Source organism: Bemisia tabaci, chromosome 2 (assembly GCF_918797505.1).
Source record: "Bemisia tabaci chromosome 2, PGI_BMITA_v3".
In the NCBI taxonomy this organism is placed as follows: Eukaryota; Metazoa; Arthropoda; class Insecta; order Hemiptera; family Aleyrodidae; genus Bemisia; species Bemisia tabaci.
Window position 1 is genome coordinate 55,126,051 of NC_092794.1, and position 17,556 is coordinate 55,143,606.

The 17,556-nt window shown below is 36.6% G+C and overlaps 1 protein-coding gene across 1 annotated transcript; it reads left to right on the top strand.

The window, feature by feature from the left end:
• Nucleotides 1–58: 58 nt before the first annotated feature.
• Nucleotides 59–15,850, top strand: Trm1 (tRNA methyltransferase 1). Its single transcript, XM_019049780.2, has 8 exons — nucleotides 59–336; nucleotides 2,500–2,773; nucleotides 4,807–4,951; nucleotides 7,587–7,774; nucleotides 8,903–9,184; nucleotides 9,955–10,428; nucleotides 11,726–12,031; nucleotides 13,383–15,850. The coding sequence occupies exons 1-8, from the start codon at nucleotides 108–110 to the stop codon at nucleotides 14,224–14,226; spliced, it is 2,742 nt and encodes a 913-aa protein (XP_018905325.2). The 5' UTR covers nucleotides 59–107; the 3' UTR covers nucleotides 14,227–15,850.
• The last annotated feature ends 1,706 nt before the right edge of the window (nucleotides 15,851–17,556 follow it).

The window sequence follows — 17,556 nt, forward strand, 5'->3', positions numbered from 1 at the left end:
CATGACGAAAACTCATCAACAAATTCAAAATGCCCGCTTCGCTTCCAACTCAGTTCAATTTTAGGAGGGCGAATTGGCAACGTGTTGTGTGATCTGTGTTGTGAAGCATGCGGCCGAAGCTCTGTGAAATCAGGAATATTCTGAATCATTTACAATTTATTGCGTACAATCGTCATTTACATCATTTTTGGTGCAACCGACAGGCAGTTCTCCAAGAAATTTATCACCGTTCATCATCAATTGGTCTCAGTCGACACAACTTCAGTGTTACTGTCAAAATGGATAGTAACTCTTCGGAAGATCATGTACCACCAGTTGATAATGCATCCATAGACAGTAAGTCTCCACATATTTCCTTTGATTCTAAGGGCCGCCAAGATTACAGTGTTTGCATTTGGTAACTTAAAATACCACTCATGATGTAGATATATTTCTTCGGTCAGAAATTTTTGCCCACTTAAGATGCCTCCGATTCCTCCGTTACTATAACCGAAAGAAGTGATCCTCTACCGCAGATCAAATTGTCAGTCTAAGCATGTAACCGTCACAATATGTACCTAGTTCGAATTGATAATTACTTGGACTGAGTTTCACAGAAATTCACCAAGTTGCCTCAAGAAGATAATGAGCCGGAGCAGTTTTAAAGGCTATTAGGTACTTACTCATGAATGTTCTCCTATTTAAAATTTGAAGTTGAAAATAAATCTTGAACTAGAAAACAGTCTTTGAACATTGTTTGTAACATTGAGTCTCATGGAGGTATAAAACGTCAAATCTCTATTTCTTGATTTACATGTGATGCGACTTGGTGCGTCGCTGTCACACTAACTCCACACGCCCTTCAAATGTAGAGGCAGTTGGACATATTTTTGTTGTTCTAGCATATGCAACTATTTCAACCTTGGTAGCCAGTGACAATTTTACACAGCGAGCATCTATTTTTCACTTATTTCCAGTCTCAAAGTCAATAATCATTGTAAAATTTGGGCAATCCAATTCCGAACGAAAAACTGTGAGGTTTAAAAAGTTTAAGTATTATGTGTCAAAGATCTCATGTTTTTATCCTGGAAGGAGCATCCAATGGTTGTTGTTTGACAATTGGGGGGCTTGGAAGACAAGGTGCATAAGTACAGTTTCAGTAATTCGAGACTGGAGCTCAGTTGCTTCAGCTGCGTGCCATAGCTCGTTATGCTTATATTTCAACAGGTGAGATACATGAAAACGACTGGACCTTACTAAAAGCACAGTAGATAAAAACAGGAAGGAGGGGCGTAGGGGAAACAGAAATCCACACCATTTCATGTTTCTCCATATTGGAAAAGGAAGGATGGAAATGAAAGTAAAATCATGTGCTCAGAAGCATGTCTTTGATCAAAATTGAGTTGTGCATGTGTTTTAGTATTTGAAGGTAAGGTCTACTGGAACACCAAGCTATTTTGTCTGGAAGTCATTTGACGTGGAGAAAACAGCGAATGGGATAAGTGCATTTTTCGTTTAGAGAGGACGCAGGATGAGTGCCAACTACCGTCTTTTTAAACCCAACTGCTGGCCTCAATTTGGCTCAACTGAGATAAAAATTTTAGAAGACGTTTCTGAAGGTGTGAGACAAACACTTGTAAATTTTGAAGGTATTTGGAGCACTCTACAGGTCTGAGTAAAATGCAGAACTTTAAACTCTTTTTTTTTTTTTGTTTTGTTTTGTTTTTTTTTTTTTTAAACAATAAAAAATAACTTATGCGCCTTATCTTCCAAGCCCCTCAATTGTTGTCTTAAGAATTGCGTCAAGATTTTTCAGGATTTCAATTAAAATACAATTTATTTTGGATACTTTCAAGCCTTCCTCTATTTTCAGCCAAAATTCATGATTAGATTCCCCTGAAGATTATAATGAAAGGAAAGGATAGTAGTGGCCAGACATGTACTCAATTTGATAGACCTTGCCACTTGGTCAGCATTTTCTGGCCAGTGTTCACTGGCCTCAGCATTTTCTAAACCTATATTAAGTATATGATTTCTGCATTGTGCAGAAGTTCCTCGCTGCATGGTAGTCCTGCCATCATTACTTCTGATAGATTTGTCCATGAAAACAAGTGGTATGAGTTTTTATACCGTCAAATTTATTATTTACTGTTTTCAAAATGTTTGCTGTCTGTAATCAATCACAACTAACCATGATCATCAATGACCATTACAGGGGCGGTTTGGCAGCGAAAAAGTGAGCGGGAGTACTGTCCCATCAGAGCGTAGATCGGCCTGTTTTCATTGTTTCTTATTATATGAACAGGGCAATAGGCCCAAAAACACCTCAAATTATTACTGGCAGACCAGGATTTTTCTTGCTTTTTCTATCTGCCTGTCCGCTGCCCCTGACCATTCATGTCCAAATAAGTCTTCCTTACTTATTCTTTTATTAGTTATATTTTAGACCATTTGTGTGAAATGAATAAAAATACCCTCACCTACGAATGTTTTCTCAAGTCTCATGCAACTTTTTTCCAGATGCAAACCCTCAAGATATTGAAGAAATGGATATAACAGACGACCATCCATTTTTATCTTATGATCAAGGGTCAAGTTCCAGTGAATACTCGGACTCCTCTCAAGAGTCTTTCGATGATGATGCCTCCCAGACAAGTGATATCCGTGTCATCAGTGAGGTATCCAGTTGCCAAGTTCCTGTCACTAACTTTGAGGAAGGAAAAGCTAGAATTCAAGTACCAGTATCATTTAAAGTGTTCTTCAATCCTGTTCAGGAATTCAATCGAGATCTTAGGTACAGGCAAATTATTATTTTCCTCATTTAAGATTATTTTTAGGGTATCTATTACAAATTGATCTCCTGTTAAGTTCAAACACTGTATTTATGGTATAATGATGCTTGCTGATGATCAGATGGACTGCATTTTGCAATTTGGAACTTTAAATTCTGGCTTTTCTAGAAAAACACTAATGTGCATTTGGACTACATTTTGCAATTTGGAACTATAAATTCTAGCCCGGTTTAAAAACAACGTATGTGCCATTAGTTTCCCTATGCACATAAGTGTTTTTCCATAAGAGCCAGAATTTATAGTTCCAAATTGCAAAATGCAGTCCATTTGGAAATTAATGCTACACACGTCGTTTTCAAATCGGGCTAGGATTTATAGCTCCAAATTGCAAAATGTAGTCCATATCAGTGTGAGAGATGGTAAGCAATTCAACGAAATTTTCAAGAAATTTTAAGCCCCTCTAGAAGCTTGCAAAGTCTTAGCAGAAACTCTGAGCTTAACAGGGGATTTCTGGTAAAATTACTATGAAATTGGAATATTCAGTAGTGAGAAAGAAAGTGTCGTTTGTGGCAAGTAGCCAGTATCTTAGAGTTTTCTTGGACCCTTCACTTAGTACAAGATACTAGGGGGCTACGCCCCCTGGCCGCTACGCGGCCCAACCCCCTGAAGGCGCTCCGCGCCATCAATGGGCCGCTTTGCGGCCCTATTTTTACCCTCCTATCAGTGTTAGTTTTATTTTTCCCCTAAAAAATTACGATAAGATTTATACTTTAATTTTAAACTTTACTTAAAATTACTTTAAAATTAAAAGGACGCGTTTTGGAATGACTGATTAATGGAATATTGCAGTGAAACAATGAACAATGATAGTCGAATATTAATTAAGATTTCATGAGTCGGGGAACGATCCCACATTGAGTTCATAGTGGACGCTCTCGACGTCTTAGACGACTCGGCCACCGCCCTACATGAGGATCACGGCGCGAATCTTGTGGAGATAAGTGTAGAGCTGATGCGCAGGCTACACAGCTACTACGCAACCTCCTTGACCACTGCGCATCCTCCCGCGCATAGCGGTAGCAGCACCGGAGCATTCTGTAAACTCACTCACTTTTATAACATGATTTTAAAAAAACCTGGGTCCTTTTTCCAAAATCTGATTAGAGCGGGCTCATCTAGGGCCTATTACCTGTCGATTTACGCAAAAATCATGGAAATCGGCCAGGTAGAACGCTCAAACGAACTATGATAAAAAGTATAAATTTACATTGTTTAAATGGGAGAATTCGCAACTTTACCCCGTAATGTAAAAAAACCTGGGCCATATTTTGAAAATCTGAAAAGAGTTGGCTTATCTAGACACCATTGCCCGTCGATAGCCGCAAAAATCATGAAAATCGGCCCGGTAGAACGCTGGAACTAAGCGTTACCAGTTTCGCAAAATTAGGAGGTCTTGGAGCTTATAATATAGATTGATAGTAAAACTGCAAAAACGTGTATCTGAGTATGGAACGCTGCAGACTTCTCGTCATAGCATATTTTCTAATTAAAAAAATACTCAACATCATTTCTAGAAACTCCTGGTTTTGCTTCAATGTGTGAAGAATATCTCGTGTAAATTTCAAGCAATAGTTTTGGTTTGTTCTCCTTTGATAATAGGAAATGGGAGCAGAGAGTTTGAAACATTGCAAACAAGGTACGCGTTTTTACAGTTCCACTGAGGATGTATCCCTTGTCAACAGTAAATTAACAAGCAATGAATAACTGGAAAATTTGATAATTTTTTTAGTTGAACTTCAGAAAGTTTATTGAATCTTTCAAACTAATGTTTGGATCAAAGTTGTTGTATTTTCTACAGAATTCTAAATTAATGCTCTATTCATTTATTTCTCCGCTAATTACTCCCAGCACTTTTTGTTTTTGTTTGTTTTTTACCAACATTTAATTTAATATTTGATCAAATTAAATTAATTGATAAAAATTAAATTAATTTATCCTTTTGGTATATTTAATATTATTTAAATATTTTTTGTAGTATTGCGGTATTGACTCTGTTTGCGGAGGATCATTTTAAAGAGGAAAGGTCTACTACCTCCAAAAGAAAAAACAAGAAAGGAGATTCAAGTCAAAACATTGATGACCTGTATTCACTTCACTTGTCTGCTGGAATTAGATACAAGGTGAGAAAAACATCAAAATATGTGTTTATTCAAAGTGATCCCTCATGTCATCTATATACACGAAATTGGTGCATGTAAAGGGAAGCATTGTGAGGACCTCAAGTAATAGAATTAAAATTGTTGATAAGATGCTGTGTCAATCAGCTGTGCCTATCTTATGCTAATTTGGGTCCATTGTGCCTTGATTAGAGTGGAACAGTTCATCAAGAAATCTTCCAATCTAATTCAGATGTACAGCAATTAATGCTCTTTGGCAATATAAAAAATGAAGGTCCCTCTCAAATTTTTCCAAAAATACTATCCTCTTTAATTACATTAGGCCTGAAAGGAGCAATTTGTGAATGCGAAGTTCAGAGTGTCCAAAGAATCAATCTGAAATGAAATTGCTAAGATACAGTCCTTTGGGAAGAAATTTGTCCGTCTTGACATATTTTTAAGAAAAATCAAATTGGCGCTTTGAGGATCTGGGAATCACTTTTAACCCACCCCTTCCAACCTTGAAACAAATCACAGTTGTCAAGAGGTTGCATACAGTCATTTCCTATTGAATTGGAAAGGAATTTGTAGTGCTTTTGATGAAAATTTTGTCAGTTTTTCCTAGTTTCCCATCGTTCAGACAAGAACGATAAATTCCAAGTGCAAGAGTTTGAACGGTTGTCCCACGCCTGTCAAAATGGAAAGTCAAGCTGCTAGGTTGCATCACTTACTTTAGTGAAGGAGGTTCCTCTGTGACAAAGAATTTAGATCAGGGGAAAGTCGGTGTGCAGTATCTGTATATTTCTATGTTTCTAATAAAACTGAGGTACCTCTTTAGAAGGAAAAACCTATGGTCCGGCTCAGTAGAAAAACAGGTTCATGATTTCTTCTGCAATAAAAAAGCGCTAAGAAGCGCTAAAAGTACAACAAAAACGACTTTGATCTTTGAAAGTAAAGCTAAAATCGAGCACCCGTCCTTATTTTGTCATTAATATGGGTTCATACTATAAAAATGAACCTTGAAATTCATTGCAACAGTGTCTCATAATGGAAGTATTTCCCTTTTTAAATCAATTGTTTGACGTAGCAAACCAACAAGTATCATTCAAACCAAAACGAAAGAAAATTGCTTTCAGAGAAACATATTTAGGTGTGAAATTGTTCTCAACCTTGCACAGTTGCTTAGATTTGCAACCAAATTATGAAATTGCCCCAAAAATTGTGGAGGCTGATCAATTTTTTATTTAAATCTTCAGATTTTCAACTCATGTGGAATAGTCCGACTTGGGCACACATTCTAATATTAACAAAAAAATTCAATAAAATTTTGATCAACGTTTTGTGTTTACTTTTTTGTGAAAATCTAGGATGTTTAAGAATATTGCAAAGGCCTCTTGAAAGAGTGTGGAGGTTCAGAGAAATTTGCACCCCTGAGTGTATCATGAAAATTTGGAATCCTTTCACGGTGACTTAGAGTGTATGAAAGTAGTGCAGCTCATGAGTCAGATGAACACAATCGATAGATCTACTAGGAAATAGCAGTCAACAGTTCAGTGATTGGAACAGTTTTTTTTCTTCCTTTTATTTTCTCTTCATGCCTTTTTGCTTAAATATATCGATAGCTAATGTGTGAAACCACGTATCCTAATTGCAGTGTTTTAAAATTTGCTCCTGTTTCATTTCTTCAGAGAGAAGCAAGCTTACATCTTAGCTTGAAATGTATACAGAGTGTTCTGCTTACAGAGAAGGAAATCAAGGAAGTTTTCAAGAAACTACATTGACTAGTTTTCTCATAAAAACAAAAGTATGACAGGAAGTCAGCAATGTTGCAAACGAAGATGTGTGGTTTTGCACTTTGGCCATGGATATTATGGATAGGAAAATTTACAAGTTGATAGGAGCAGTTTAAGAGCTTTCACTCTCTGATTGTAATGGAAGGTGGACTCAATTGAAATTAATTCATAACAAAGGGACCTGACAACTACGTCGATAGATGTGGGTCCCTCCCTTGAAAGTGATAGGTCCGTTTTATCAGAAAACAACTCATTTTGGCCAACCTATAATTATGCCCTGTGAACTTCATTGGAACCGTGGTGCAACTTCATCAGGGTAGCACTGGGATCGCTAGTCATAGATTTACCTCCATAAAGCAAGAATATAATTCTAGCGTATCCTACTGGCTGTAAACATAAAAACTAGTGCTAATGAATTCTGTTATCTTTTCATATATGTTAAATTTTAAAAACTTCATCTCCGAATAATCATCTTAATTTCAATACTTTCCATGATGATAATAATTGGATTTCATTATGCAAAAAGGAACCAAAAGCATTCCAATGTTGCTAAGATCGTGTAACTTGTTTTACGTTGCAAATATAAACTGATTATCTAAATAAGTTTTATCTTTACCCCCTATAAGCTATGAATTCAAGCTGAAAATTACCTTAGTAAATTTAATTTTTTGCATGATTCCCGGAATTTTTTGCAAAGAATGTAAGTCGCACAATCCTAGAAACACTGGAGTGCTCTTGGTTCCTTTTTGCAAATGTAATCGAATTTCCGAAATGAATTTTTCTTAACTAGATAAAAGACCTGTCATCTGTATTTATTCATCTCTCAGGGAATCAGAAATCATTTTTTCTATTATTCCTTCTTTCAGGAAGGTATAGAAATATTGGAAGCGCTCTCTGCCTCTGGTCTACGCGCCATTCGATATGCATTGGAAGTACCTGGGGTCAAACAAATCACAGCAAATGACATGTCTCGAAGTGCAGTTGTCAATATTGAGGATAATATTGAACTTAACAATGTAGAAGATATTGTCATAACCAGTCAATCTGATGCTGTGTAAGTTCCTTTAGTCACCCATTCATTAAATTCAATCATAGCACCATTCATCTGACTCAATAGTTTTTTCTTACTTGTAAAGTACTACTTTTGGTTTTTAACAAAAAGGTAAAAAACTTTAGTTCAATAAACAAAGAAACCTTTTCTTAGGGGGCGTTGAAGAAAGTGAGCATCACTACTGTGAAGCAGCAAACGAGTTTTATCACAATCAAGAAAAATTCTGAATATTGACTGTCTAGTCACCAAGCAGACATAGTGTGCTTCATGGAAGCGAGTTCAAGTTGCTCTCTGCAAAATATTATGAACGTTCCTCACTGGATAAAACTTTCAAGTTATGCTGTTTAGAAAATAGTTTTGCATGGTGAAATTTGGTCCAAAGAAACAATAACAACTCTACTGGGGAGGCATAGAAGGTATGAAATCTATAATACGGGTCGTAGCAAGTGAAATAATAGTAAGGTATATTAGCTGTTCTTCTACTTTGGGAGGTATGAGATTTTCAAGCAAATATTTATTAAACATAGCCAATTAGCAATTAAATCAATAATTAGACACAAAAATACCGTAGACTTAGAAGTAATACCTAGTTAAAAGAAAAAGCACCTTCGCAAAAAATTGCCTTTTGCAATGCAAGGTCATAGAGAAAAAAAGTTGTCGGTCGCATTGTGAGGATTGTTTCCCTGAGACATAGGTTGGTACAACATGGCGTTGATATTCCAGCAAAATTCTAAATTTGGAGTATGAAAAACGGACCATAATGTCCGTTCTTTTTGCTTTGATCGACTCAAAATTTAATTCCGAACACTTTATATAGCATGATTTTTTTCCATAAGCAACATCATTTCCAAGAAAGGCAATGATAAAAACCGTCTGCTTTGACCTACGTCCTAGACAAAATCCAAAATCCCCAGGATGCGACCACCTTTTTTTTCTCTATGATGCCAGGTCTTCCCATGGGGCCTTTTTACCACTCATCTAAGCAAAAAAAGATGGAAGGTGTTGGCAGCTTTTCGGCTGTAAGTGAAAACTATGGTCAGGTGCATTAGCTATTGACTCTCTCCCCTCTCTTGTTTCCTTAATCTAACAGGTAGATAGTTAGTTTTATCTTAGTATTGGTATCTGTTTTAGGTGGCTGATGCAGCAACAAAAGGCTGATAACCTTTGGTTTGATGCCATTGACTTGGATCCGTATGGTTGTCCCTCAAAATTCTTAGACTCAGCTGTTAATGCTGTCAGAGACGGTGGTTTGCTTCTTGTCACATGCACAGATATGGCAGTACTTGCAGGCAACACTCCAGAAAGTTGCTACTCTAAGTATGGTGCAATCTCATTGCGGAACTCCGCTTGCCACGAAATGGCACTCAGGATTGCGCTGCAAAGCATCGAGTCCCACTGTAACCGTTATGGCAGGTTCGTCTTTTTTCATTCCCAGACTTTTCATCTTCGAAATGATATTACTTATGATTCTTTAAGGATATTACTTTTATTACAAACAGATATGGTAGTCCAATCCAAGAACGAAAACTCCTCAGTTTTCCGAATTTTTCCGTGTGAAAATCTCATTAGTTTTTTGCTGCTCTGTTGTTGAATTGATTTTAACAAATCGTCTTTTACATTTGTTGTGCATGCTGATTTTAATTTAATTTTTTACCTTACATTCGGCTGATGACATCAACAAGTCAATTCATTGATTTGTAACATAAATTCTCTCTGGTTTCATATGAAAAATGAGTAGTTTTTGGGAGTAGATATTAATTATTTTTTAATTTATTAATAATTTAATATTAAGTTTATCCCATCTTACTTTCAGCAAGCCTGCTTGCCAGCAATTAAGAAAAAAGGGCTTGCAAGCGTGAGAAGTTTGATAATGCAAGATATGCAAACTGTGTGTCAACAAGTGGATCTCAATTTTTTTTGACCTTTTTATCAAGATTTTTTGTCGATTTTACCTTAAAAAAATATATTAATTTAAACATATAGATACATATCTGTATCTCTTTGTGTGCAACAGCCCCATTAAAAGAAAATAGCTGCAAACAAAATTCTAAAATTCATTTCAGTGACATCCACTGCGTTTTCTACTCTCTCTGCTTGTATTTTGTGAAAATATTGCAATTTTCAACTTGTATAAATAAAAAGGAATCAATCACTGGTAAATTTTGACAAATTTGTAATTTCAGATATATTGTTCCTCTTCTCTCCGTGAGTGCTGATTTTTACATCCGATTATTTTTGAAAGTATACACAAGTCCACAAAAATGCAAGCAGTCCCTATCCAAACTCTCGACAGTATTCCAGTGCAATGGTTGTTGCTCGCTTACGCTTCAGCCGCTCGGAGCTTTCAAAGATGCTGGGAACAACCAGTTCAAATATTCGTTACCTAATGGGCCTGCAGTTGGAGAGACATGTGCTCACTGTGGGCAGCGGCACCACATGGGCGGTCCCATCTGGAATGGCCCTATACACGACAAAGCATTCGTACGTCGTCTGATAACGCTGATGAAGAAGTCAATGGATAAATTTCAAACCAGCAAACGGATGCTTGGAATGCTAAGTGTGATCGATGAAGAGCTTACTGATGTCCCATTGTACTATACACTCAGTTCACTGTGTAATCGAGTGCATTGCACAACCATACCTCTCAAAGAGTTCAGGTACGTATTCTTTCCTCCTGAGCTTTCAGAAGTGACTTAACAATTTTGAACCAATAAACTCTGAACAAGTTTTTCAGAATTAGTTTCAGAACCGTGTCATGAAGTTACCAGTCTTGGACTCTCTGATACTCACCCTTCTGAGCTGTTGAGTTAGGTTGGAACTCTTTGGAGGGGGGGGGGGGGGTTCCTACATTGGTGATAGCTACTTTTTCGCCTCCCTGAAATTTACAGATCCTAATTTTTTCCCGAATGGCAACCCCTTTTTTTGTCATAAATTATTGAAAGGCATAAAAAAAGAAAAAATTTGGCATAAAGCTCAGATCTCTATCTATTCTCAAAATGGTAGTCTTTGAATGTTCAAAATAGCTGGACAAAGGACCTCTGTAACCCATAAACAGATTGCCTTTGAGACTTGCCATATTCAATCAGAGACAAAGCCCAGTCTTTTCTCTAAGCTTCAAGCCTCCTAAAAATTTGTGGGTAATATGGTGGGGAATCCAAATTCAAAATCGGCAAAATTTTTGCAATTTTTTGCTCAAAAACTAATAAGTTTTGCAAAACTTGGTTTAAATACCTAGGTGTTTTTAGTTTGACAAGAACCCCCAGAAAATGTATTACCCACATGCTAGGATTTTGTCAACTTCAACTGGAGTCATTGCCGCAATAGCGCCGGAATGCTAGAAAAAGACCCCTTCTTGTACGTTTGGGCTGATTCCCAAAATGACCCTTAAACTGAAAAACCTGCAGTTAGTTTTAAATTGGCGGCAAGTCCTCATAACTGCACAACTACTTATTCAGTGCATGATCTTCGAAATTATCAGGGCACAGCAGAGACGGTATACAGTGAGTGTGTTTTTTCTTGATCCATGACGTTTGCAGGGTTCACACACAGATTAAAAACCCCCTCAGAGTAAATGAATCAGTGAGAACGAAAACGCACCAACCCGGTAACTCGAAAATGCCCAATTTCCATTAAAGATAGTTAATTCTGATAAAGTTCATTGAAGTTAGCGCATCTGTTCCAACTTTGACCTTTAAAGATTCCATAAGTACTTGTGTTTTGGCAGCAAAAATATTTTTCTTAAACTAACTTCTTCAGCACCACTGTGCAGTTTTGTGTTTGTCTTGATTATTTTCATTTTTCCGAGTTTGTGTGTTTTCGTTCTCACTGATTCAAATCTGCAAATAACATAGAACTACTTCCACATCATCAAGAGAAGATCAAAGTTAAAGACTGCACAGTTCAATAAGATTTTCTCTTTGATTTTGTTGTTTGCCTAACGTATGTAATTTGCAGGTCTGCGCTGCTCAATGCTGGCTTTGAAGTATCCTTATCACACTGTGCATCCAATTCAATCAAGACCAATGCACCCATCTCCGTTGTGTGGGATATCATGCGATGTTGGGTCAAAACTCACCCTGTTGCTGAAAAGCGCCTCCTTTCCGATCCAGTTTGTGCAAATTTGCTAAAGAAAGAGCCTGAGTTCATAGCGAATTTTGATGTGCATCCAGATGCTGTCCCTGAGTCCATTAAGAATGGGTTACTCCGATTTCAACTCAACCCTGCGCCCAATTGGGGGCCAGGCTGTCGCAGCTCACCGAAGTAAGCTTTTCATTTAATTGAAGACTCTTCAATTGCATCTAATTTTTGTTTTGTTTTAGACTTTCTCTTTGACGGATCCAGCAATTTGGCAACACCGGATTTCCTCCGTTTAAACCTATGGAAATGTATCGATTCTTGGAGAGGCCAGGTGCTCTGACAAGAATCGATTATTTAGCATAGGTTTAAATGGAAGAAATTTGGCATTGCCAAATCGCTGGATCCGCCTCTGGACTTTCTTTTAAAAGGTAATTAAAAAAATAAACAAATCTTAGTGAGTTAAATCATTCAATTTCTCAACAGCACTATTTAAAAGTACAGGATAAAGTGAATTTACGGTGATGCAGTGCCCTTTTTGAGCTCTCCTAGGAGTCATGGGGAGTTACAGGATTCCATGTCCATTAAAATACAGTATCAAAGGTAGCTCCTTTATCTATTTGTGTAAACTTATTAGCTTCTGCTCATTTGATATCGGCAAGGTTTTCTGACCAGAAGAGTTTCCAGAAAAATTAGACTTTTAAAAGTCAGTAACTCATTATTTTGTGTGATGGATTTTGTCGTTCTTCCGAGCAACATCGTTCTAATTACCATAAAAAATAGATTGAATATTATGCCCATCAACATTTTTTTACAAATCCTATAAATACTCTTCCCCCCCCCCCCTTAACTTTATCTCCATTTTTATTTTGTGCTGGATTTGTCAGGAAAAGGAATGAAGAATAACAAAGCCAAGTTTGGTTGGAGAAAGAGTTGGTGACTGGGGGTTTAGGAGCGAGTAAACTTTGCTATCCCTTCAAGCGAATGCAGTGAGCTGAAGCAGCTATAAATATTTTCCCCCCATCATCACTACGCCCATCAGGTCCAAGAGTTTAATTTCCATTCATCTGAGCATTGATGTAGTTGATGGGTTTTAAAGCTGAACGATAAAAAAACTACAAAATTAAATTTACATTTATGTCGCAAAATCCGATTTTAAGACCACTCAAAATCAAGCGAACTTCTGTTTTTTGATCGCTCTTACAGGCATTTGTAATTAATTGAACAGGATGAAGGAAAGAGAAAATTCTATTTCCGACTCACTTTAGGAACAATATTAATTTCCTTATGCAGACACTTTTTCCTTATGCTCTTCTGGATGAGTCACAAACCGATGTTCCTGATTGCATAATCCAGTCCAGTTCGTTTACCCTTTATTTTTTTTTAATTGTGCTCTCCTTTTAGTCACTATATAACAATAAAAAATGTTCTGATTATCCTCCACGTAAACATGTTATATGATGGGTAAGAACTAAAATATTTTATATTCGAAATTTACTGGCTGAAAATTCATATTTATCTTTAATTTATTTTACAGACTTTTGACTAAAAGTGACAAACGTCAACATAACCAGAATAAGCGAAAACGGGCTCATCATTCAGCAGATGGCTCTAGCTATAATGGCAACCGTGCAGACATCCCAATTGTGACTCTCTCAGATGATGATTCAATGGACTGTAACAGGCCTGTCCCTGAAAACACATTAAATACTTCGGAAGGCAAAAAGCAGCGTCTAGCAGACTTGGATACATCAATTGAAATCACAGACTCCAAGATCATCAGCATTGATGATGATGAAGTTTCCGAGGTGGTAGATGTTGACAGTTCAAACCCCAACAAGGACAGCACTACGGAAGCTAAAAAGACTGTTGAGATAGTAGAGAGCGCAGAAGTTGGTGCAGAAATTGAAAAGACTGCAACTGTGGAGACTGATTGTGAAGTTGCTAACAGTGAAAAAGAAGGGAATGAAATAAGTGTAGATGCCAAAAAAACAGAGGAAAGCAGAGACACAGTGATTAGTGCAGAAAAAGATCTATGTAAATCTGCAGACACAGATGTAAATGGAGCCCCTGAAATTGAATCCGTAGCACCAGAAAAGTCTTGTAACAGTGAAAATAATGAAGAGATACCAGAAGAGAGTGACAGTACATCTGAAAAAATTATCCCAGTGAAATCGAGTGTGACAGAAACGCCACAAGATTCACATGAAAACCATCAGTCTGAAGAACAATCGACCCCCGAAGGAAACAAAGCCTCAACCCTAGAAGAGGCTGAGAAAAATACTGGTTTAGAAGAGAAATCCGCCAGTCTAGATCAGGAGGCAGTAGAATCAGAAAAAAAATCCCTAGAACTTAGCGAATGTTCTAAACCTGATACATAGTTTTTTTGCAACATATGACAGCTTGCACCAGACTTAAACTGCAAGTTTTGTGAAAGTGTATGAATCGGACTCTAAGCTGGCCCTATCATTAAAATTCTCAGGCATTCCAATGTGAATCCTCAAATTTGCACACATAAATATTGTAGGTTACCTGGAGTTTTTGAGACACGATTTTCATAATGAGATGTGTAAAGATATTTTTGAAGCTTAAAGTAGAAGGTGAATATTTGTGTCGTCAGAATGATATAGGGCATGACGATAAGTGCACTTTATGTCGATTGTAGGTATTAAACAACTGTGCCCACTTGACCTTGTTGAGCCATCTACATATATATCTTGGTGTAAACTATCGAATATTGTAACCACTTTCTTCTCTTTCTTAGAGAGGAGTGAAATGATTGTTTGTTTTTTTTCCTGTGCTCTGCCCAGTTCTCAATGAAGTTCTTCATTGGGGAACCTCTTCTACAAAAGCATGCTGTATAATCTGAAAAAGGATTCAATTGCATATGTAATTTAATTAACTTCGCTGAACCCCAATTTAAAGAAGAAAATTGTGAAAGCAGTGCAATGACAGCCTGATGTGTTTGATGGAACACAGATTTTCAGTTATATTTTGTGAATGGGTAACTATGGTAACTTTCACTAACTTTAGTTTTGTTCAACATTTTTATCTAATATTAATTTTTCACCGAAAGAGGGAAAATGAAGGAAGGAGTTAAAAATGCGTCAGTTTCTCATTTTTAAACAGCAACAAGGGAAAGTGGAAACAATGTTGTAAATTCATATCATACTAACACTTAATCAGGACCCCAGAGCCAAAAGGTACCTAACTCATTTGTTAAAAAATCGAGTTAGTGTTGTTATGGAAATCCTACGTAACAGTTCCCTGTGTGAAAAATTTGGTAGCCATACTAATGCTGGTTATGATGCACAAAATTTAAAAAATTGCAATTTTCATTGAAGTCAATGGGGCCGACATACGGTTTTTCCTGATATTTCAGTATTCTTGGCCTCGCATCATCAGATTATCGCAAGGGATAATCAAACTTGTCAGTTAATAATCGTTTGAAATCAGACATGACGAAAATTGAGTTAGGTACCTTTTGACACTGGGGTTCTGATATGATGGTGCAATCTAAATTCGATAATTTTAAATTAGTTTCCGTTATGTTTGAACGGAAGAACAAGTTTTCTAATTTTGGGCGAAGACTTTGTGCCCAACAAAGATGTAAGCACCCCATATTTAAACATAAATGCTGAATTGAGTTATTGTGAGCTCAAACTTGAAAGGTACATCCTAACCTTCCCAGTTACCTTTAGTTTTAAAAATCGAAGATTTTTGTAGAAGTGGTAATGGGAGGTCCAATGACCTACAGAACACCCCTCGTACCAAATTTTCACCGCACACACCTCTTTTATTTCAAGATAAATAATCCAAATACTTAAAATGAAGAACTTTAATTGTGCCCTATTACCCACTTATTTGTATATAACATACACCAAGTAATATACTAGCAAAGTAAAGTCAAACAAAATCTGTCGTTGATGCTTCATAATTACCGTAATTTGGATTATTAGTGAATGTAATATTAAATGTTATTAGTAAATCCATGATTTGACTCAATTTTATTTTTTCCATCTAATTTCAATTTTTCCTATCTTCAATATTTAAAAAAACACTGCATGGATTGCACTCAAAGTAAAAAAGTCGATTACCGGAAAAAGTGCAGAAAACATGTTTTCGCAAAGGTATTATTGTGTAACAATCACATGCACTTGATACCTGCCATTTTGCACTCGTAACTATGAAGTTCTCACCTGCCACTTAATGATAGTCAACATTTTAAGAAAAGAGCATGGTTCCTTAGCTAGTGTCACATGATCAGACCATGCGATCCATACATCAATTATTCGATGACTTGAACCACATTACTTGCCCTTAATATGTTGATAGCACAGATTGATCTTTTGACACAAGCTTCTATGTTTAAAGTTCGTTTGCAGACAACAAAGAGCAGGCTAATCTCTCATGGGATTAGGTTTTGGTGAAATTTGATGAAGGAATATTTTACTCTCTAACTATCCTGACTAAAATCCACTAACCGTTTTTGAGAAGTTTGTCCCTTAAGTATTTGAAGCTAAAATCGGTCAAGCTAGTTTTTTCATTTGCTCATAAGGGCATCAAATCATAAGGAATCGTAAGGGCAGCATTATCAGATTATCGCAAGGGATAATCAAACTTGTAGGTTAATAATCGTTTTGGATCAGTCAATTAAGACCACATGAACTCAGCAAAATTGAATTAGATGTGTCGAAAAAATGAACTGTAAGCTTCTACTGTCGGCATTTAGTCAACTGTTTAAAATTCTGCACGTCTTGTACGCTCAAAAAATTTTGACCATGGCTTTTCTTCCTAGGAAATGAGAGCAAAAAGGAGGTCTTATTATGAATAAGTTCATTCTTGGATAAAATGAAATGGATCAAGACAACCCTGAGATAAAGTTGGCCAGCGTTGAATTGCTACTGCTTTGATTCCTATTTATTGTCTAGGACACTCAGGACTTTACTTTTCCCAGAAGTTCCTTCTTAGGTTGAAAAGATAATTAGTTATAAAGAAAACAGAACCTCACAGAAATTAATCGAATTGTGGTTAGGCACCTTTAATTATTTGGAAGGTAGGTCCCTGATTTTTGCTTTCAGTTTGCTGAGAGTAAAGCAAGTTCATCAGATTTGAAAATTATGCACACTTCAAAATCAGTCAGAATCTGCCAATTTCAAGTTTCAACAGGAGTTGCACCAGTTATGTAGATCGCTTTGTTCGAATGTTCATGAAAAACCAATAGGGGTCTCCCAAATGTGGAAAGGCCCTGAAAATTTGGCAAGGCTGCCAAAAGGAGAGCAAAAAAAAGGACAGTCGTAAAAAGATGTAAGTTATGAAAGGGCAGTAAAAATATCTCAATTTTCAAGGGTCTTTTTATGTTAGCATCATTTCTTCACTACTTATTGCTAATTTTCATTCTGTGAGAGAGAGGTAGACAGGTTCCAAAATTGTAGGAAGATTTTCACAATTTTAGATTTAGGCCAGTAAAAACACTAAAGATATAAGAAAAGTGTAAGTCGCAGAGGATGTTAAAAATATTGAAATTTTCAGGATCATATCACTTTTACATCATCTTTCCGCAATATTTGAAAGTCTTTCATTCAGAAGGAGGCATATGGGAAGGTCTTAAAAATGTAGAAAAAAGTCTTTCATAGGTACATTCATGTAGAGAGAAGGCTAATTTTGTAACCTTATTCCAATTTTGAAACGATGAAAGTATCAGAGAGGCA